The following is a 23,273-nucleotide window of genomic DNA, read 5'->3' as shown; positions in this document are numbered from 1 at the left end:
CTTGTTGCCTGCATGGAGTCTCTCATGCTTTGTACAAAGTTTATTGCATTCAAAATAAAACTGCGTTGTGTAATAAATAATTGGACTGTGATGGCAACCTGTAAATTAAAGACTTATGTATTTCGGGGTTTTGCTTATACCCAAACACTCGCCCACATGTTTATAACTTTCTATGTTTAGAAAGTCACTTATTTTAATGAATGCAATATTTTATCAAAACGTATCATATAGAGGTCAAAACCTCACTGTGGAATCAATGATTAACGTGCCGCGTCAATAGCGATTTTGACGGGTCGTTACACGTGCTAAGGGGAATGTTTATGCCGTTGTATAACCCACACACATATAAAGTTTAAGTACTCATGCCTAGTATGTAAAACATAAAAAGCGCATGTATTCTCAGTCCCAAAATAGTTAAAGTAAAAAGGGATGCTATAACTCACAGTGATAAAAGCGGTAAAGTCGGTAATGAAAGTACGCAAGTAGTAAGTCGGTCCAAAAGGTCGTCAACCAAAATCAAAGGTTACTAGGTCAGTAGGTTGTCTTTATAAGTTCAAATAGTTCATAATTAAGTTTAAGTGTCATCATCATCATCATTCATCATCATAAAAACTAAGTAAGTTCGACGAGAATAGAGATCGAAACAATAGGCTGACTTCGGTCAGCTGCTACGACATCTACGTAAATTGAAAAGACGCATAGTCAGTGGCTATGGCTCCGTATATGAGTTCCCTAACATCTGACCAATTTCTAGAACCTAACTCGTCTTCGTTTGACCGTGGCGACGGTTTAAGAGCGAGTAGGTCAGAAATTTCAGCACAACGTTAATAGGGTGTAGTGACTCTCGGAGGGCCATTAATCCTAAACCGTAACTCGGATTAAGACGAGGCCTAAACGGAAAATCATCTACTCGAATCGAACTAACTAAAAATCAACTTTCCAGTAGCCCAGGTGGTCTGATTAGATACGAAAAACAGTAGGTAAGTGCTCCGGTGGGGTTCTTAGTGCTTGATGCTCATCACGGTTCTCATCCTTGATGCTTGTAGCTTCAAGTGTACAACTCGTTGATGGTTTAGCATCACTTTTGACCAAGATTCACCATCAATACACAATATGTTAAGACTAAGTAAGAACACAACTCATTCATGAGTCTTAGATGGATGATGAACCAAGGTTACATCATATCCTTAGTCTTAACACAATTTCAATTCACAATAACAACTAAAGCTACAAACTTTACATCATTTCAACAAGTATAAGCACAATCCAAGTCAAAAGAGGTGATGGAACCCTAAGCTAGAGAGCTTGGATCCATTTCACACAAGTTACAAGGTTGCAAAGCTAGAAAGCTTGAACCTTTGATGTTCTTGAAGATCTTGAAGCATAAAGCTTGGATCTTTAAGATATATGAAGATAACAAACACAAGTTTGAATCTTTTTAACAAAACAACATGATCAAAGCAAAAAGAACTTAGATCTAACAAAAAGATATGAAGATTCAAGCTAGAAAGCTTGCATCTTAATTGTTCTTGAAGATCTTGAAGCATAAAGCTTGGATCTTGAAGATGCATGAAGATTACAAACAAAAGTTTGAATCTTTATCACAAAATAGAAAGATTAAAGTATAAAAGAAGTAGATCTACAAAAGATATGAAGATTCAAGCTAGAAAGCTTGAATCTTCCATGTTCTTACAAGATTCATGCTTGAATCAACAAGATATAAGTAAGATCAAAGCTAAAAGGAACTTTGATCTCCATAAAATGATGATGATGATCATGAAATTGAAAAGAAAAAGGAAGAAGAAAGAAAACTTACAAGTATTACTAGAAAGGAAAGAAAGAAAGGACAAGTGTGTGTGAAAATCAAATGAACAAGTGAGAGGTAAATGGCTAGTATTTATAAGAAAAAATTGACAAGGATTGGTGAGGTGTAGGCCATAGTGGCCGAAATTTTGAGGAAGGGGGGAGGGGGACACCATGTTGCTTTTTGGTTAGTGGTTGTCTAAAGCATGTACTAATGCTAGAATCTCATGTGACAAATAGATAATCCTTATCCATTATGCTAGTATAACTCATTAATTAATTTCTTTATTTATTTATTTATTATTATGGGCTACTAGTAATAATACTTGGGCTAATTAATTGGGTCACTAGCTAGAGTAGGGTGGGCTCGAGCCCAACAAGGTAAAAAGTCCAACAAGACTAACTATTGGGCTTTAGCAAATAAATAAATAAAATTAAGCATCCAAAGGCCCAAGTAATTATTATTATAAAATAATAATTAATATTTCGCAGTCCAAAAGTTCCGGTTCCGACAAAAGTCAAACGTGCGCGCAGTTCGCGGTTTATTCGAAACGTTAAATAACACTAACGGTTATAAAAGAATCCAATGGACAAGTTAAGCATTCTACATACACCAAGGCACGTTTTAAAGTATATATGAATATAAAACACGTGTGCCAAGGTTCTGGAGTAATAAAGTAACACAGTACGCACAAATACGCAGTTTCGCAAAAATACAAGGCATAAAAGCAAGTCGAAAAAGTCTGGTTGTTACATTACCCACCTGTTATTGGAAATTTCATCCCGAAATTTAAGCTGAGGCAGGTGTTAGAGTTGGGAAAAGGTGAGAGTACTTCTGCATCATTTGATCCTCTCGCTCCCAGGTAAACTCAGGTCCACGCTTGGCATTCCATCGAACTCGGACAATTGGAATCTTATTGCGTTTCAAGGTTTTGACCTCACGGTCCATAATTTCTACAGGTTCCTCCACGAAGTGGAGTTTGTCATCAATCGTAAGTTCTTCCAATGGTATGATAAGTTCCGGTAGAGCATGACACTTTTTCAAATTTGATACATGGAAGGTAGGATGAACAGCACTCAACTGAGTCAGAAGATCCAAACGGTAAGCAACGGGTCCAACACGTTCCAAAATTTCAAAAGGACCAATGTATCGTGGGTTTAACTTTCCGCGCTTTCCAAAGCGAATTACACCCTTCCAAGGTGCGACCTTCAACATCACACGGTCAACTACGTTGAATTCGAAGTCTTTACGTTTAAGATCAGCATAACTCTTTTGGCGATCACAGGCCGTCTTAAGTCTTGCCTGAATCTGAGAAATCTTCTCCGTCGTTTCATGGACTATCTCAGGTCCGGTGATTTGCACTTCGCCTAACTCGGCCCAACAAATAGGAGAACGGCACTTGCGACCATACAACGCTTCAAAAGGCACGGCTTTAATACTCGAATGATAACTGTTGTTGTAAGAGAATTCGGCTAGCGGCAGATGCCTTTCCCAAGACTTTCCAAAGTCAATAACACAGGCACGCAACATGTCCTCCATTGTATGAATTGTTCGTTCACTCTGACCGTCGGTCTGTGGGTGATAAGCGGTGCTCATATCAAGATGATTTCCCAAGGCTTCTTGCAAAGATCGCCAGAATCTGGAAGCAAAACGGGGATCGCGATCGGAGATAATTGATAAGGGCACACCATGACGAGATACAACCTCTTTAATGTACAGTTGAGCAAGTCTCTCCATTGTATCTGTTTCTTTCATCGCTAGAAAATGAGCAGATTTAGTAAGACGGTCAACGATAACCCAGATTGTATCTTATTCACCCACCGTCTTTGGTAGCTTCGTGATGAAATCCATTGTAATTGCTTCCCATTTCCATTGTGGGATTTCTGGTTGTTGAAGTAATCCAGATGGCCTCTGATGTTCAGCCTTAACCCTCGAACAAGTCAAACACCTTCCAACATAAGTTGCAACATCCTTCTTAAGATTTGGCCACCAATACTGTTCCTTAAGATCGTGGTACATTTTTCCGGCTCCTGGATGAATCGAATATCTCGACTTGTGGGCTTCATCAAGTATAAGGTTCCGTAGATCTCCATAACGAGGTACCCAAATTCTTCCGACATAACATCGGAGTCCAGATTCCCTAACCTCGAATTTAGAGACGAGAATGTTCAAGTATTCATAACGTAAGTTCTTCTCGATGAGAGCCTCTTCTTGGGCTACTCAGATCTGGCTATGGAGGTTCGAATGGATGGTGATGTTCAGAGCCCGAACACGAAGAGGTACCATTCTCTCCTTTCAACTCAGAGCGTCAGCTACAACATTGGCCTTACCAGGATGGTAACGAAGTTCACAATTATAGTCGTTCAGTGTCTCAATCCATCATCGCTGTCTCATGTTCAGCTGCTTCTGATCAAAGATGTGCTGGAGGCTTTTGTGATCGGTGAATATGGTACTCTTTGTTCCATAGAGATAGTGTCTCCACAGCTTCAATGCGAAGACAACGGCTCCAAGTGCGAGATCGTGAGTAGTGTAGTTTCGCTCGTAGACCTTCAGTTGACGAGATTCATAGGCAATGACCTTCGTTCTTTGCATCAACATACAACCAAAACCATTCTTCGAAGCATCGCAGTACACAACGAAGTCGTCACTGCCTTCAGGAAGAGATAAGATAGGTGCGGTGGTTAACTTCTGCTTCAGGGTTTGAAATGCTGCTTTTTGTTCTTTTTCCCAAACAAACTTCTTCCCTTTATGAGTTAACGCAGTCAAAGGACGCAAAATCAAAGAGAAACCTTCAATGAACCTTCGGTAATAACCGGCAAGACCTAGAAATTGGCGGATGTGAGTCGGAGTAGTGGGTGTCTCCCACTTGCTGATAGCTTCAATCTTGGCGGGGTCAACTTTGATACCTTGATCACTCACAATATGACCCAAAAATTGGACTTCCTTCAGCCAAAATTCATACTTGGAGAATTTGGCATAAAGTTGCTCTTGTCTCAAGAGTTCAAGCACTAGTCGGAGATGTTTCTCATGTTCTTCTTCGCTCTTGGAGTAGATGCAGATATCATCAATGAAGACGATAACGAATTTATCCAGATAAGGCTTGCAGACACGATTCATGAGGTCCATGAACACGGCTGGTGCGTTGGTTAATCCGAATGGCATCACGAGAAACTCGTAATGATCATAGCGGGTTCTAAACGCAGTCTTCATCACATCACTCTCTTTCACTCTCAACTGGTGATAACCGGATCGCAAATCGATCTTAGAGTAAACGCTTGATCCTTGCAGCTGATCAAAAAGATCGTCAATTCGGGGAAGAGGATATCGATTCTTGATGGTCAATTTATTGAGTTCGCGGTAGTCGATACACATGCGGAAAGATCCGTCCTTCTTCTTCGCGAATAAAACAGGTGCGCCCCAAGGCGACTAGCTCGGTTGGATAAACCCTCGGTCGAGCAATTCCTGTAGTTGACTCTGCAATTCTTGCAGTTCTGAAGGTGCCAGACGATAAGGCGCACGAGCTACGGGTGCAGCTCCCGGCACTAGATCGATCTGGAACTCCACGGCTCTCGGTGGCGGTAATCCAGGCAGTTCTTCCGGAAAGACGTCGGGGAATTCATTCACGATTCGCACATCATTCACACTCTTCTCTTCTGTTTCTAAAACCTTCACGTGTGCTAAAACAGCAAGACGTCCTTTTTTCATGATCTTCTGCGCTTTCATACAACTAATGAGGTTCAGTTTCGAACTACATCTCTCTCCATATATAACCAGTGGCTCACCATCTCCTTGTGGTATACGAAGAGCTTTATCTCCACAGATAACATCAGCCCTTACTTTAGTCAACCAGTCTATGCCGACAATCACGTTAAAGCTTCCCAATTTGATGGGTATCAAGTCAATTTCGAAATCCACGCCAGCTATGTTAATAATAGCTCATCGGCCAAATTGGTCAACTTTCTCAAGTTTCCCATTGGCTACCTCAACTAGCATACTTTCTTTTAAAGGAACTAATGACCAATTTATCTTATTGCAAAAGTGTCTACATACATAACTTCTATCGGCACCAGTATCAAATAGGACAGAAGCTAAAAGGTTGTTGATAGTGAATATACCTGTCACCAAGTCGGGGTTCTCGCGTGCATCCCTTGCATTAACATTAAAAGCTCTACCTCGCGGTAGTCCGCAGCCTTTTCGCTTGTCGGGACACTCATTCCTGAAGTGGCCCGTCTTTCAGCATCCGTAGCACTTCTTCGGCCCGGTGGGGTTTGCCCTTGCATTCAAAGTAGTGACCTTGCAATCCTTACCTATATGCCCAGACCGTTGGCACTTCTCACAAACAACATTACAATACCCAGTGTGGTGTTTGTAACACCTCTTGCATTGCGGTAGGGTACCTTTGTAGTTCGGGTTGGAGTTTGTGCCGGGGTTGGGGTTTCCACCGTTGTTGTGTCTCTTAGCGGGGGTTTGATCATAGGTCCTCCCCTTACTGTTATCCCACTTTCGCTTGTCACTACTACCCGCTTCAGACTTGGACTTCTCCGGTTCATCGATGAGAATCTGATTCATGAGTGTATTCACCATGCGCATTGCTTTGGGAACATTCGGTGGCTTGGACGAGGTGACATTACCCTTGATGGACTTAGGGAGTCCCCAAAAGTATCTCTCCATACGCTTAAATTTCGGGGTGACCATGGTAGGACACATAAGAGCTAACTTAAGAAACCTCCGATTGTAACCATCGAGATCGTTGCCAACAGCTTTCAATTGCATAAACTCCATTTCCATCTTTTGTATCTCGGTTCTCGGACAATACTCATCAATCATAGCCGCTTTGAACTCCTCCCATGGCGTAGCATACGCATCATCAATACCTTGTGCCTGTGCCATGGTGTTCCACCACGTAAGGGCGCCATCAGATAGCGTGCAGGAAGCAAATTTGGTTTTGTTGGACTCGGAACAGTTGCTGACTCGGAATACTGATTCAAGCTTTTCAAACCATCTTGTGAGACCAACAGGCCCCTCAGTTCCGCTGAAGTTATGTGGTTTACAGCTCTGGAATTCCTTGTAGGTGCACCCGTTTCGAACGGGTTGGATAACCGGCAGTGGTTCAGTTTGAGGGTTCATTTTCGCCAAGGCTGCGGCGACTCGTTCATTAATCATTTCTTCGATTTGAGCTGCTGTGGGTGTTGTTCGTGTGTTTGCCATTGCCCTTCGAAACAAAAGTTTTGACTTAAGTCAAAATCCAGCATACAACATACAATAATACAGTATATAGTAAACAGGGAAACAACACAACGCATGCCAATATAGTAACGCAACTAGGTACAAATACAACAAAACCAACATACAGTAACGTAAATAGAACACTATGCAAGGATTAAACAACGCAAAGTTCCATTAATTAATAAAGAGTTGCATACATTCGCATAAGTTCGCACATTACATAAGGAAAATATGGAACTACAAACGAGATTACAAAATGAAACCTACTACAAAGCTCTATGGTGACGGTGGGTAAAGGATGTCCAGCACATGGGACATCTGCTCCTCGAGCTCAGTTACCCGAGCATGGAGGATCTCCACCTCCCTCTTCAGTTCCTCGACAGAGGGAGGGGCTGGCAGAGCAGGCGGAGCTGCTGGTGCAGGTGGTGCAGATGGTCCGGCTCCAGAGGTAGATGCTGCATGGAGGTAAGGCTTACACACGAACGGATCAGCCGGGTAAGGCACGACCCACTTACGGGCGGTAACCCTACAACGCTGGCCATGTGCGTCAGTGAATGCTCGTCCTCTGTTGATCCCCGGAATGACGGTACCATCAAAACGGTACCGCTTCTTCGGTGGGGTGGAGGGTGGCTGCACAGGTGCATCATCAAGGTCCTCCTCGTCGGAGTTATCATCACTAGAGTCATCTGTGGATGAGCCGTCGGATGATGAATCAGCTGGGAGTGGCTGCACGGGTGGATGTACTGGCTGTCCTCGGGCGGCCATCATCTGTCGGTATCTGCCGGGTGGAATCGGCACAAGACGTCCATCAGGAGTGCGTCGGCACCACATGCGTAAATAATTACGGAATGGACCTTCCTAGAATTCTGCGGGAATCACAACACCACCGGGGCTGGGCTGTGGCTCCTGAGGTACTGGGGCAACTGGAGCTGAAATCTCCGGAGGGTCCTGGGCTCCGACTGTGGTAACCACTGGTACAGGTGTATGGCTGCTGGTTCCGGAGGATGAAGCGCCAAGGTCACTGGTTAACGGGATCTGTGTGTCGGTAGCAGCAGTAGGTGAGGTGGCTGACGAGTCCGAATCGCTGTCCAAAATGATGACAGGTGGAATATCCGACATCTGAACAAGGAAAATAAATTTTCCATATCAGTAAGTCATAAGCAAGCAAGTATTAGGCACTATAGCAACCTAGCATGGTAATCAGTACTAATCAGAGATAACATGTGAAAGCAGATAGTAATCATGCAAAGGCAGAAATAGGCATACAGCAGGTTCGCATGGCAGTGAAGATAAGCAATAGTATGTAGTAAGATCACATAGCAGTAAAAGTAAGCAGTAGCACGTAGTAAGTCTCGCAGAAACAAGTAAACTAGCAAGTTGTAGATTAGTCCTATTAGTGAATCCTACTCGGGTCGGTCTAGACTCACTAATGCAACCTAATTCCCTACAACCAATGCTCTGATACCAACTGTGGCCCCCCGCACAAAACCATCATGTACGGATCATCAACAACAGGATCATCATAAGGTCAAACACTAAATGCTGTTTGAAAACCGATTTGCATTCATTAAAAAGATAACGTTTTACAAAGATAACATGTCATAAGACTTATTACAAACAATTGTTCCAAAATAACATAAGTTTACGAATGCAAAACATAAGTTTCATAATTTGAGACATCTCTAGTAATGCAGCGGATAACTAGTACAGTAGGTCCATAACAGCAATTCAATAACAGCATGACAGCAAGTGTAACAGCGAAAGCAATAAACCTCTAGGCACCTGAGAAATACACTCTTAAAAAGTCAACACGAATGTTGGTGAGCTATAGTTTAAGTTGTAATAGTAACGTAAGATAGGCCACGAGATTTCAGTGCTGCAACAGCGTAACAAAACAGTATGAAAAGTATATGCATAACCGTGGGCACCCGGTAACTAGACTTAACGTTTATAACCCCCTGAAAGTACACTTGGCGAGTGCGTATGTTCACGAAGTATTAAACACCCGTTAAATGCTAGCGCGACTAGCCCGAGTGGGGATGTCAAACCCTATGGATCCATATCTAAGATTTGCGTTCACTGGTTCAAAAACCAATGACTAAACGTTACCGTGCTAAGGGGAATGTTTATGCCGTTGTATAACCCACACACATATAAAGTTTAAGTACTCGTGCCTAGTATGTAAAACGTAAAAAGCGCATGTATTCTCAGTCCCAAAATAGTTAAAGTAAAAAGGGATGCTATAACTCACAGTGATAAAAGCGGTAAAGTCGGTAATGAAAGTACGCAAGTAGTAAGTCGGTCCAAAAGGTCGTCAACCTAAATTAAAGGTTACTAGGTCAGTAGGTTGTCTTTATAAGTTCAAATAGTTCATAATTAAGTTTAAGTGTCATCATCATCATCATTCATCATCATAAAAACTAAGTAAGTTCGACGAGAATAGAGATCGAAACAATAGGCTGACTTCGGTCAGCTGCTACGACCTCTACGTAAATCTAAAAGACGCATAGTCAGTGGCTATGGCTCCGTATATGAGTCCCCTAACAGCTGACCAATTTCCAGAACCTAACTAGTCTTCGTTTGACTGTGGCGACGGTTTAAGTGCGAGTAGGTCAGAAATTTCAGCACAACGTTAATAGGGTGTAGTGACTCTCGGAGGGCCATTAATCCTAAACCGTAACTCGGATTAAGACGAGGCCTAAACAGAAAATCATCTACTCGAACCGAACTAACTGAAAATAAACTTTCCAGTAGCCCAGGTGTAACAACCCAAACCAACCCGCGAACAAACCACGTGAAAATACAAAAAAAAAAAAAAAATTGCTGCACAGTGAACTGGCGCGGCGCGCCATTCGGGTCTGTCCGGAAAGTCTCAAAATGCGAAAAAGATTGACTAGTTCCCGACACTTTTAGACGAAACGCTTTTTACCATACATCCAAATATGTAAAACTAACCTGTTTCAAATATAAAATCAATGTTTTACAAGCGGGGCCCACATTGGCCGTTTTACGAGTTTAATACAATTTACGAGTTTCGACCACCAAAAAGTTTAAGTTCCAAACTACACAATGAGCATGGCGTTTGGGATTAAACTACCCAACTATCGGTCAAACTCCAAGAGCTACTAAAGCCAAAAGCGTTCTCTAGCATCAAGCGGGATCTCTAGTCCAAAACGATGCCCTTACCCTTGTCCAAAACCGAACCTATAAAAATAGTAAACAACGAGAGGGTAAGCAAAGCTTAGTGAATGCAATAATTATACGAATACATATATAATTATACCTACCTGCATACACTTACACACCAAACCGCAAACACGCTAGCATACACATTTAGCTTATCGTCACAATAGCAAGCTATAAATCTCCAATACCACAAGCTAGCATAACAACCGCATATGAATATAACTCGAATAATATAATATGCTTACAACACAAATAACCATGGTTAACCAATAGTACAAGGGAACGGCGCTCGCGAAAACGCCATCGGTGTTCGTAACATCCGTTAGGGCACTTAACACCTCGCACCACTAACCCCTAGGGTGGCACCTTAACACCTCGGCACATCACCCCAAGTGGCATCTTAACACCTCGATGCATCACTCATTATTTTACGGAGTGGTGTCTTAACACCTCGATACTACACTCCTAGGTGGCATCTTAACACCTCGATGCTACACCCGAATGGCATCTTAACACCTCGATGCTACACTCTTCACATGAAACGTGGTGTCTTAGCACCTCGACACTACACATTTCACGCTACAACAAATACATACATTATATACATACGCATATAATTATTCCACTCACCTCAAAGTCTTGTGAAAAGATACCCGAGCTTGCAAGACCTCAAAGTAACGTACCTATCATATTATACACATCATCAAACGCAAACTCAAGTCGGTCAACCAAACCCTTTCATCATTCTAAGCCATTTTGACCCAATGGTGCAATTTCAACCCATTTGCACCCTTAACCCTAAATTGGGTCAACACACACCAAAATCCTAATCATTCGTCAAGATGGGTTTAAAACACATTTAGGTCACAAGGCTAACTCGTTTTCATAATTGCTAGGCCACTTAGGTCATTAAAGACTCATTTGACCCATTTCAAAGTCAACACACCCATTTGGGTCATCCATATCCAATAACACCCATTTACATATTATAAAAGTGTTCTAGCCACCAACTAACCAAATTTTAAGACTCAAAAGTCCAATTAACACATTCAAATCCTAGGTTAGTCATCAATGAGTCTTCATAACCCATAATCACCCAAAATCTCCAAAATACTAACAAAATGGGTCTTTGGTTCATCACTAGCCCAAACCCTAACCCTTAAAGCAATTAAAGTAAGAAATTAGGTTTTATAACTTACCAACACAATCACCACGTAGCTATCGACTAGATGAATGACTTTAAAACTTGCACCAAGACCCGATTCAACCTCTTTCACCCTTAAATGGAGCTTTCTCTCTCAAGGATTGCACTCTCTCACTAAACTTCAATTGGAGGAGATGAGGTTGTTGTGGGAGTAGTAAATGAGCTCCCCAAAACTGATCTAGGGTGTTACATTCGGCCCCAAAGTGAAATTACACAATTGCCCTCAAAATATCTATTTTAAAAAGAAGAAAGGAATCTGTTGCAGACAGATGGCGCGGCGCGCGACCCTCCCAGTTCAGCATCTTTTGTCTTTTTAATTATGTGCAACAAAAACCCCAAACTTGAGTAACCCATATACACATATGTACACTACGAATACTCGGGACTTACAACTCTCCCCCACTTATTCGGATTGCGTCCTCGCAATCCAAGCCGCATGACACGAGGGAAGATAAACTAACACGAACTCTTCGGGCTCCCAAGTGAACTCGGAACCTTTACTTCGTTGCCATTGAACCTTAAAGGTCTTCACCTCTTTATTCCTCAACATTTTCACCTTCTCGTCAAGGATAGCAATCGGTTCTTCGACATATTCTAACTTGTTGTTTAGCTAGATCTCGTCTAAAGGCATCCATGAGGAATCATCCGCAAGACACTTAAAAAGGTGGGAAACATGAAATGTATTATGGATCCCCGCAAGCTCTTCGGGTAATTCTAATCGATATGCAACTTCACCAACACGAGCTAAAACCTTGAACGGCCCAATAAACCGAGGAGCTAACTTTCCCCGTTTTTGAAATCGAATAATACCCTTCCTTGGCGAAACCTTAAGCATCACCATATCGCCTTCTTGGAACTCAATCAATCGCCTACGTCTATCGGCATACGACTTTTGCCTATCTTGAGCCTTTTTCAAATGTTCCCGAATCAAATCGATCTTGCTATTGGTCTCTAAAACCAAATCGGTACTTCCGATCTCTCTTTGACCCACTTCTCCCCAACAAACGGGAGTTCGACACCTACGCCCATAAAGCATTTCGTAAGGTGGCATCCCGATACTAGTATGATAACTATTATTGTACGAGAATTCCACTAAAGGCAAATGCTCATCCCAACTACCACCGAAGTCAATGATGCACGCCCGTAGCATATCTTCCAAAGTTTGATTCGTACGTTCGGTTTGACTGTCCGTTTGAGGATGATACGCCGTGCTCAACTTCAATTGCGTACCCATATCTTCATGAAACTTTTCCCAAAACCGAGATGTAAAACGGGTATCTCGATCCGAAATAATAGATATAGGAACTCCATGTCGCGAGACCACTTCCTTGATAAACAACTTAGCCAAGGCCTCCGACGATATCGCTTCTTTAATGGGAAGAAACAAAGCGCTTTTTGTCAATCGGTCAACTATAACCCAAATCGAATCAAATTGGGTTCTCGCCGTTTTAGGTAACTTTGTAATGAAATCCATGGTAATGTGCTCCCATTTCCATTTCGGGATTTCTAACGGTTGCAACTTACCATACGGCTTTTGGTGTTCGGCTTTTACTTGTACACACGTGACACATTGCTCAACATACTTCACAACATCACGTTTCATGCCCGGCCACCAATAATCTTTCTTCAAGTCATGATACATTTTCGTCGCGCCCGAATGAATGGAATATTTTGACTTATGTGCTTCATCAAGTATCACCCGTCGGTAATCACCCATCTTAGGCACCCACACCCTTCCTTGAAAGGACAACAAACCACGCGGGCCCATAGTAATGAACTCCGATTGGCCCACGATTCGTTCCACATGCTTATTGTGAACGTAAGCCTCTATTTGAATCTCGCCAAGCTTTTCAAGAAAATCGTTGGAAATAATCAAACGTAAAGACCCCACTTTTATCGCCGGATGTTGACTCTTTCGAATCAACGCATCCGTGACAACATTCGCCTTACCCGGATGATAAAGTATTTCACAATCGTAGTCTTTCACCACATCCATCCACCTACGTTGGCGATAATTCAAATCTCGTTGATTAAAGAGATGTTTCAAACTCTTATGATCTGAATAAATCATACACTTGACACCATACAAGTAATGGCGCCAAATTTTCAACGCATACACAACCGCCGCCAACTCAAGGTCATGAGTCGGATATCTCGTTTCGTGTTCCTTTAATTGTCGAGAGGCATAACCGATGACTTTACCTCTTTGCATCAGAACACACCCGAGCCCATTTAGCGAAGCATCACAATAAACCGTCATATCTTTGACACCTTTCGGTAATACTAACACCGGAGCTTGACACAACTTCTCTTTTAACAATTGAAAAGCAATTTCTTGCTCGTTCTCCCAATTAAACTTAGCATTCTTTCTCGTCAACTTCGTTAATGGAGAAGCAATCTTAGAAAAGTCTTGGATAAACCGACGATAATAATCGGCCAATCCGAGGAAGCTTCGGATTTCCGTAGGCGTAGTCGGTCGTCCCCAACTCTTCACCGTCTCGATCTTCCCCGGATCTACTTGAATACCGTCTCTGTTCACAATATGACCAAGGAATTGTACTTCCCTTAGCCAAAATTCACATTTGGAGAACTTAGCATACAACTTCTCCTTTTGTAAAGTCTTCAATACTTCACGCAATTGACGTTCATGTTCGTTCATACCTTTCGAGTAGACTAGTATGTCGTCAATGAACACAATAACCGACTTGTCCAACATAGGTTGGCACACCCGGTTCATAAGATCCATGAATGCCGCTGGTGCATTCGTAAGACCAAAAGGCATCACCACAAACTCAAAATGCCCATACCGCGTTCTAAAATCCGTTTTCTCAATGTCTTCCTCACGGACCCGCATTTGGTGATAGCCGGACCGTAGGTCGATCTTAGAGAAATACGTTGCACCTTGAAGTTGATCAAATAAATCGTCAATCCTGGGTAATGGATAACGATTCTTGATCGTCACTTTATTCAACTCACGGTAATCAATGCACATACGCATACTACCATCTTTCTTCTTCACAAATAACACCGGAGCGCCCCATGGCGAAGCACTCGGTCGAATAAAACCCTTCTCGAGCAACTCTTGGGTTTGATTTAACAACTCTTGCATTTCCGTTGGTGCTAAACGATAAGGAGTTTTAGCAATAGGAGTAGCTCCCGGAACCAACTCAATACGAAACTCAACTTGTCTTTCCGCCGGAACACCCGGTAATTCGTCCGAAAAAACGTCTTCTAATTCACTAACAACCGGAATTTCACGAATAGGTGGTGGCTCATTACGAGTATCAACAACATGAGCAAGGAAAACCATGCCACCATTAACAACAAAACGACGTGCCCGTGCAAAAGTGCATATCGGCACCGGTCTCCTTCTCTTATCACCATGAATAATTAACTCTCCCCCACTTAGGGTCTTCACACGAATAAAATTATCATGGCATGCAATATCGGCTCTATAAAGATCGAGCCAATCCATACCAACGACAATATCAAAGTCGCCCAAGGTCATTGGAATAAGATCAATTTTAAAGGTTTCGGCACCAAAAACAACATCACAATTTTCACACATATCAACCACTAGCACCGTCTTGCCGTCTTGCCGTCCGCTATTTCGACTTCTATCGGACGACTTAACTTAGCTAATTGTCTATTAAGTTTAGGCACAAATTTAGGAGACACAAACGACAAATTTGCACCGCTATCGAAAAGAATCCTCGCCGGATTAGAATTAACCATGAAAGTACCTGAGACAACTTCGTTCGATTGTTTGGCTTCATCATTAGTCATCAAGTAGTTGCGACCCCTAGCCGTACCCGCCGCCTTCTCTAACCGCTTCACATTATCGTTTCGCAAGTCGGGACACTCCGGCTTCTTATGCCCCTCTTTGCCGCAATTAAAACAAGTGACTTTGTTTCCGGAAGATGGTTTCGGACACTCACGAGCCATATGACCCGGTTGCCCACAATTGTAGCACGTATAAGAAAACCCACCGGTAGTGCCCTTCTTTGCACTATTGACACTTTCGGCCCCCCTCTTGCTCTTGCTCTTCTTGCTTGAGGCGTTAGAGTAACTAAAACCTTCAAATTTTCTTTTGGAAAACATGAAATCACTCTTTCTTGGAACCTCCGGCTCAAAACCCCGAGCCAACTCGAACAATTCATCAAAAGACTTAGCCATACCCTGACTAATCTTCCCCTTGTACTCATCATTCAAAGTACGGTAGAAATCCTTCATGAGCTTATGATCATCACCCACATATTCTGGGCAAAAACGAGTCTTTGCCAAGAATGTAGACTTGAATGTAACCAAGTCCATTGACCCTTGTTGCAAATGGTGCAACTCGTCCCAGATTCTATCGAGATCGGATGAAGTTCGGTATTCTCTGAAAAATTCTTTCTTGAACTCCTCCCATGTCAAGCCCATACATTATTCTTCACCATACAAGTTGATTTTATCGTCCCACCACAACTTAGCTTCTTCGCGTAACATGCTAGAACCATACCTCGCCTTCTTTTCGGGAGGACATTCCGCGGTACGGAAAGCTCCCTCAATATCGGAGATCCAACATGTACTTTTTAAAGGATCCCGAACCCCATTAAACATCGGGGGTTGAGCATCCTTGAAGTTCTTGTAGTGGAAGTCCCGCCTTCCTTCACCTCCTTCACCGCGAGGATAGATATTCCTAGCGTCAAGGGCCTCTTCGATAGTGGCCTTCATTCGTTCATTAATTAGATCGGTTATTTGCTCATCAATCGAATCTTGAAAGACCTTTCGAACGTCCGCAAGAAAATCCGCTTTTAACTTCTTAAAGACGGCCTCGACCTTGGTTGAGAACTCGGCGTCCTCACTTGTACTTCCGTTATCATGATTGGGTCCGTTTCTCGTCTTCATTCTATAAAACGAAGTAGGTTAAGCGGCGACACAAAAGGACATAACACGTATGTATATTCATATACACCACACTACCCTATCTTGCTCAACAATCGTCGTACATTGCTTGTTCGACACGATTTGCGCCTGTAACAATGGTAGCTAATCATTGTTACGCGAGCACGTCGCATTAACTTGCTAGTACAACGTCCATCTCGCTCGATGCTCGCTAAACATACATAACAAGTAGCGCATGATTAGTTTACATAAACCTATGCACAAACTAATCCCGGTCCGACCCAAAGTCCTACAAGTCCCGCATAACGCACACACAAAAAGTCTAAGTCTAGGCGCCTATCTCAAGTCACCTAAATCCCTTAGACCATGCTCTGATACCACTTGTAACAACCCAAACCAACCCGCGAACAAACCACGTGAAAATACAAAATAAAAATAAAAAATTGCTGCACAGTGAACTGGCGCGGCGCGCCAGGATGGCCGCGCGGCGCGCCATTCGGGTCTGTCCGGAAAGTCTCAAAATGCGAAAAAGATTGACTAGTTCCCGACACTTTTAGACGAAACGGTTTTTACCATACATCCAAATATGTAAAACTAACCTGTTTCAAATATAAAATCAATGTTTTACAAGCGGGGCCCACATCGGCCGTTTTACGAGTTTAATACAATTTACGAGTTTCGACCACCAAAAAGTTTAAGTTCCAAACTACACAATGAGCATGGCGTTTGGGATTAAACTACCCAACTATCGGTCAAACTCCAAGAGCTACTAAAGCCAAAAGCGTCCCCTAGCATCAAGCGGGATCTCTAGTCCAAAACGATGCCCTTACCCTTGTCCAAAACCGAACCTATAAAATTAGTACACAACGAGAGGGTAAGCAAAGCTTAGTGAATGCAATAATTATACGAATACATATATAATTATACCTACTTGCATACACTTACACACCAAACCGCAAACACGCTAGCATACACATTTAGCTTATCGTCACAATAGCAAGCTATAAATCTCCAATACCACAAGCTAGCATAACAACCGCATATGAATATAACTCGAATAATATAATATGCTTACAACACAAATAACCATGGTTAACCAATAGTACAAGGGAACGGCGCTCGCGAAAACCCCATCGGTGTTCGTAACATCCGTTAGGGCACTTAACACCTCGCACCACTAACCCCTAGGGTGGCACCTTAACACCTCGGCACATCACCCCGAGTGGCATCTTAACACCTCGATGCATCACTCATTATTTTACGGAGTGGTGTCTTAACACCTCGACACTACACTCCTAGGTGGCATCTTAACACCTCGATGCTACACCCGAGTGGCATCTTAACACCTCGATGCTACACTCTTCACGTGAAACGTGGTGTCTTAGCACCTCGACACTACACATTTCACGCTACAACAAATACATACATTATATACATACGCATATAATTATTCCACTCACCTCAAAGTCTTGTGAAAAGATACCCGAGCTTGCAAGACCTCAAAGTAACGTACCTATCATATTATACACATCATCAAACGCAAACTCAAGTCGGTCAACCAAACCCTTTCATCATTCTAAGCCATTTTGACCCAATGGTGCAATTTCAACCCATTTGCACCCTTAACCCTAAATTGGGTCAACACACACCAAAACCCTAATCATTCGTCAAGATGGGTTTAAAACACATTTAGGTCACAAGGCTAACTCGTTTTCATAATTGCTAGGCCACTTAGGTCATTAAAGACTCATTTGACCCATTTCAAAGTCAACACACCCATTTGGGTCATCCATATCCAATAACACCCATTTACATATTATAAAAGTGTTCTAGCCACCAACTAACCAAATTTTAAGACTCAAAAGTCCAATTAACACATTCAAATCCTAGGTTAGTCATCAATGAGTCTTCATAACCCATAATCACCCAAAATCCCCAAAATACTAACAAAATGGGTCTTTGGTTCATCACTAGCCCAAACCCTAACCCTTAAAGCAATTAAAGTAAGAAATTAGGTTTTATAACTTACCAACACAATCATCACGTAGCTATCGACTAGATGAATGACTTTAAAACTTGCACCAAGACCCGATTCAACCTCTTTCACCCTTAAATGGAGCTTTCTCTCTCAAGGATTGCACTCTCTCACTAAACTTCAATTGGAGGAGATGAGGTTGTTGTGGGAGTAGTAAATGAGCTCCCCAAAACTGATCTAGGGTGTTCCATTCGGCCCCAAAGTGAAATTACACAATTGCCCTCAAAATATCTATTTTAAAAAGAAGAAAGGAATCTGTTGCAGACAGATGGCGCGGCGCGCCACCTAGCCGCGCGGCGCGCGACCCTCCCAGTTCAGCATCTTTTGTCTTTTTAATTATGTGCAACAAAAACCCCAAACTTGAGTAACCCATATACACATATGTACACTACGAATACTCGGGTCTTACACCAGGTGGTCTGATCAGATACGAAAAACAGTAGGGTAAGTGCTCCGGTGGGGTTCTTGGTGCTTGATGTTCATCACGGTTCTCATCCTTGATGCTTGTAGCTTCAAGTGTACAACTCGTTGATGGTTTAGCATCACTTTTGACCAAGATTCACCATCAATACACAATATGTTAAGACCAAGTAAGAACACAACTCATTCATGAGTCTTAGATAGATGATGAACCAAGGTTACATCATATCCTTAGTCTTAACACAATTTCAATTCACAATAACAACTAAAGCTACAAAATTTACATCATTTCAACAAGTATAAGCACAATCCAAGTCAAAAGAGGTGATGGAACCCTAAGCTAGAGAGCTTGGATCCATTTCACACAAGTTACAAGGTTGCAAAGTTAGAAAGCTTGAACCTTTGATGTTCTTGAAGATCTTGAAGCATAAAGCTTGGATCTTTAAGATATATGAAGATAACAAACACAAGTTTGAATCTTTTTAACAAAACAACATGATCAAAGCAAAAAGAACTTAGATCTAACAAAAAGATATGAAGATTCAAGCTAGAAAGCTTGCATCTTAATTGTTCTTGAAGATCTTGAAGCATAAAGCTTGGATCTTGAAGATGCATGAAGATTACAAACAAAAGTTTGAATCTTTATCACAAAATAGAAAGATTAAGTATAAAAGAAGTAGATCTACAAAAGATATGAAGATTCAAGCTAGAAAGCTTGAATCTTCCATGTTCTTGAAAGATTCATGCTTGAATCAACAAGATATAAGTAAGATCAAAGCTAAAAGGAACTTTGATCTCCATAAAATGATGATGATGATCATGAAATTGAAAAGAAAAAGGAAGAAGAAAGAAAACTTACAAGTATTACTAGAAAGGAAAGAAAGAAAGAACAAGTGTGTGTGAAAATCAAATGAACAAGTGAGAGGTAAATGGCTAGTATTTATAAGCAAAAATTGACAAGGATTGGTGAGGTGGAGGCCATAGTGGCCGAAATTTTGAGGGAGGGGGGAGGGGGACACCATGTTGCTTTTTGGTTAGTGGTTGTCTAAAGCATGTACTAATGCTAGAATCCCATGTGACAAATAGATAATCCTTATCCATTATGCTAGTATGACTCATTAATTAATTTCTTTATTTATTTATTTATTATTATGGGCTACTAGTAATAATACTTGGGCTAATTAATTGTATCACTAGCTAGAGTAGGGTGGGCTTGAGCCCAAAAAGGTAAAAAGTCCAACAAGACTAACTATTGGGCTTTAGCAAATAAATAAATAAAATTAAGCATCCAAAGGCCCAAGTAATTATTATTATAAAATAATAATTAATATTTCGCAGTCCAAAAGTTCCGGTTCCGACAAAAGTCAAACGTGCGCGCAGTTCGCGGTTTATTCGAAACGTTAAATAACACTAACGGTTATAAAAGCATCCAATGGAGAAGTTAAGCATTCTACATACACCAAGGCACGTTTTAAAGTATATATGAATATAAAACACGTGTGCCAAGGTTCCGGAGTAAGAAAGTAACACAGTACGCACAAATACGCAGTTTCGCAAAAATACAAGGCGTAAAAGCAAGTCGAAAAAGTCGGGTTGTTACAGAAACCACTTGGTGTGATTTTTGAAGTTTTAAAGAAGAAAATCAACAATCATTCTCAACTAACTATTAAGTCCATATCTTAATTAACACAATTTTACATCAATGCTATTTTACCATTCTCATTACTAACCAAACATTTCTGCCCGACCATGACACACCTCTTAATGGACCTAATTTTTTTTAAGTTAAACTTTATTATTATTATTATTATTATTATTATTATTATTATTATTATTATTTAGATAATATTAATAATATTAATAATTTATTGTTATTATTGTTATTATTATTAATTATTATTATTTATATTATATATATATATATATATATATATATATATATATATATATATATATATATATATATATATATATATATATATATATATAATTATTAAAAACTACAAAACTAATACTTTGTGTGGTACCGAAAAATTCTGCAACCAATTTAGAAGACTATACATGCTCGAAAACAACAAACATGCTCTGGTTGTCGATCGTATAACGACACAAGACTCTATAACCACCGGCGTGTGGAATTGGTCTAGAAATCCATATGGGCGTACCCTCAACGAATTAACGGAACTCAACAATCTTCTAGCCACCATTAATTTAACCGATAAACCTGACACCTGGAAATGGACCTTAGATAATGATGGTATCTTCACAACTAAGAAACTTGCTTCGATCCTCGACAACTCCAAACTCGCCACTCCACAACACACCTTCAAAACCCCGAAAAACAAATTTTTACCCCAAAAAATTAACATATTCATCTGGAGATTAATTTATGGTAGAATTCCCACTCGCATTGAACTAGACAAGCGTAATATTGATCTCAACTCACTTCTTTGCCCATTATGCAACTCACATGTTGAAACCACTGAACACAACCTTTTTCTTTGTCCGAAAACATCAAGTGTATGGCTATCTATATTAAAATGGTGGAACCTTCCTTCTAACACCCTCACCACCATTAATGACGTCACCATCTCGGAGCAACCGTTCACTACATCGAAAACCGGTTTACACATATGGCAAGCCACTAAATGGGCCTCTTCATACATTCTTTGGAAACATAGGAACCTCAATGTTTTTAGCAAAAAAGAATGGTGTGTCGCTACAATTTTAACTGTAATCCAATCACAAACATACGCTTGGATATCCAAAAGATCAAAGAAATCTACAATCGATTGGCATCAATGGCTCATCAATCCGTCAACCTACACCTCGGATCAACAAAGGTCGGGCATTGGCTAATTTACATCACGTCCAAATCAGCCCTTATTGTACCCACGCTTCTTCATGGATAGGTTTTGCATTCTATCACTTGGTTAATTTGGTAGCATTAATCAACTTTGTCACCGCAATGTCGGTATTGTTCGGTTAATCCTATCCAACTTGAAGTTTCAAGTTCCGCGGTGGCAAAATGTTTGACTTATTCTTGGAGTCGCCATTTTTATTTCCGTTATCATTATATTGTATAGAATTTATAGGGCATGTAACTTTTCATTATATAAATAAAATTTCTTGCTTTTCAAAAAAAAATATAATTATTAAAAACTACAAAACTAATAATTATTTAAAATATAATATTTCATTAATTAAAAACACATTACATGAATTTAGACGTTACATAAATTTAGACGTTACATAAATTAAAAAGTAAAATACGTTAAAAACAACAAATTAAAAGTGACGGAATTATTCTTCGTCGTCGGAGTCAAACGCACTGGCATACTTCTTGTGAATCTTGTTCTGAGTTTTCATGACCAAATCATATTGTTCGCATCGAAGAATATCTTGAGAAACCGAATGGGGGAAAAAGTTTTAAACCTTCAAACATTGACGCGAAAAAGACGGGAGTGTGGGGAGTGGTCTAACAATTACTCCGTACATTATACTCCTTAATACTAAATCTATAATTTTTTTTTTTTTTTTTTTTTGACAAAGATACGGAACGGAGGGTGAAAGTTAATGATTAAACACTGTTCAGTACATCAACCATCGTATATTTAAATAACATTTAATATTAAAACATGTCAAGATTGCTACCTAAAAAGAACAATTTATTGGCGTGTTATTAAAGTAGAAATAAGTTGGATTATCTTGACGGTAATGTCATAATTGGGTAAAATTGAAGCATTAGAAAGCTTAATTATTGAGATTATATAATAATTATTGAGGCATCATAGGAAGCTTCAGTTATATGAGAAAAGAATTATATTAAACGATTGGTCGAACCTCCAAACTATAGGTGTACCTACTATGACTTAAGTATCACTAAGATATTGTTTTAAAACATTTTTGTTTTGTGTATATCTAATAAAAGTACGGAGTAGATGAGATCGACATTCACGTATCTTACGAATTGTTACATATTATGAATTGGTAACAATCCGACCCAAGCCTCATTTAGGAGTTATATATTAAATCATTTGTTAAAATTAATTAAAACTTCGAGGACGTATTTAACTACGGAGTACTTCAAATTTTTACAACGAAAATAGGTACTTGAATATGAGAAAAATCACAAGATTTGAAACCCATGTTAATTAGTGTTTCACACTTTCCACATTAGATGTGACTTCAATTTAAATACGTTCAAAACTAATAAAGAAAACATGTGGGTCTTTTGATATTTGTCACGTTTTATACGTTCTTGACATATGGTGAACATTTTGCGTTGTTAACTTAATGTCCTACTAAATACACGTGTGGCACGGTCATACACCTTGCCAAACAAATCTTGAGGCATTATAAATTATATTATTATAATATAATTATTATAATTATTATATTATAATTATAAATATATTAGTATAATTTTACTATTTCTAACATTATTATATTACTAAAATTTACTTTTTTAAAATAACCTTCAACTTTAACTAAAATACAAATCGACCCTC

The 23,273-nt window shown here is 40.4% G+C and overlaps 1 protein-coding gene across 1 annotated transcript; it reads left to right on the top strand.

The window, feature by feature from the left end:
- Window positions 1-20,823: 20,823 nt before the first annotated feature.
- LOC139848725 (uncharacterized) lies at window positions 20,824-21,621 on the top strand. The gene has a single exon (XM_071838431.1). The coding sequence runs from the start codon at window positions 20,824-20,826 to the stop codon at window positions 21,619-21,621; it is 798 nt and encodes a 265-aa protein (XP_071694532.1).
- The last annotated feature ends 1,652 nt before the right edge of the window (window positions 21,622-23,273 follow it).

Source organism: Rutidosis leptorrhynchoides, chromosome 5, assembly GCF_046630445.1.
Source record: "Rutidosis leptorrhynchoides isolate AG116_Rl617_1_P2 chromosome 5, CSIRO_AGI_Rlap_v1, whole genome shotgun sequence".
In the NCBI taxonomy this organism is placed as follows: domain Eukaryota; kingdom Viridiplantae; phylum Streptophyta; class Magnoliopsida; order Asterales; family Asteraceae; genus Rutidosis; species Rutidosis leptorrhynchoides.
The sequence above is the reverse complement of the archived record's forward strand: the minus strand, read 5'-3'. Positions and strand labels throughout refer to the sequence as shown.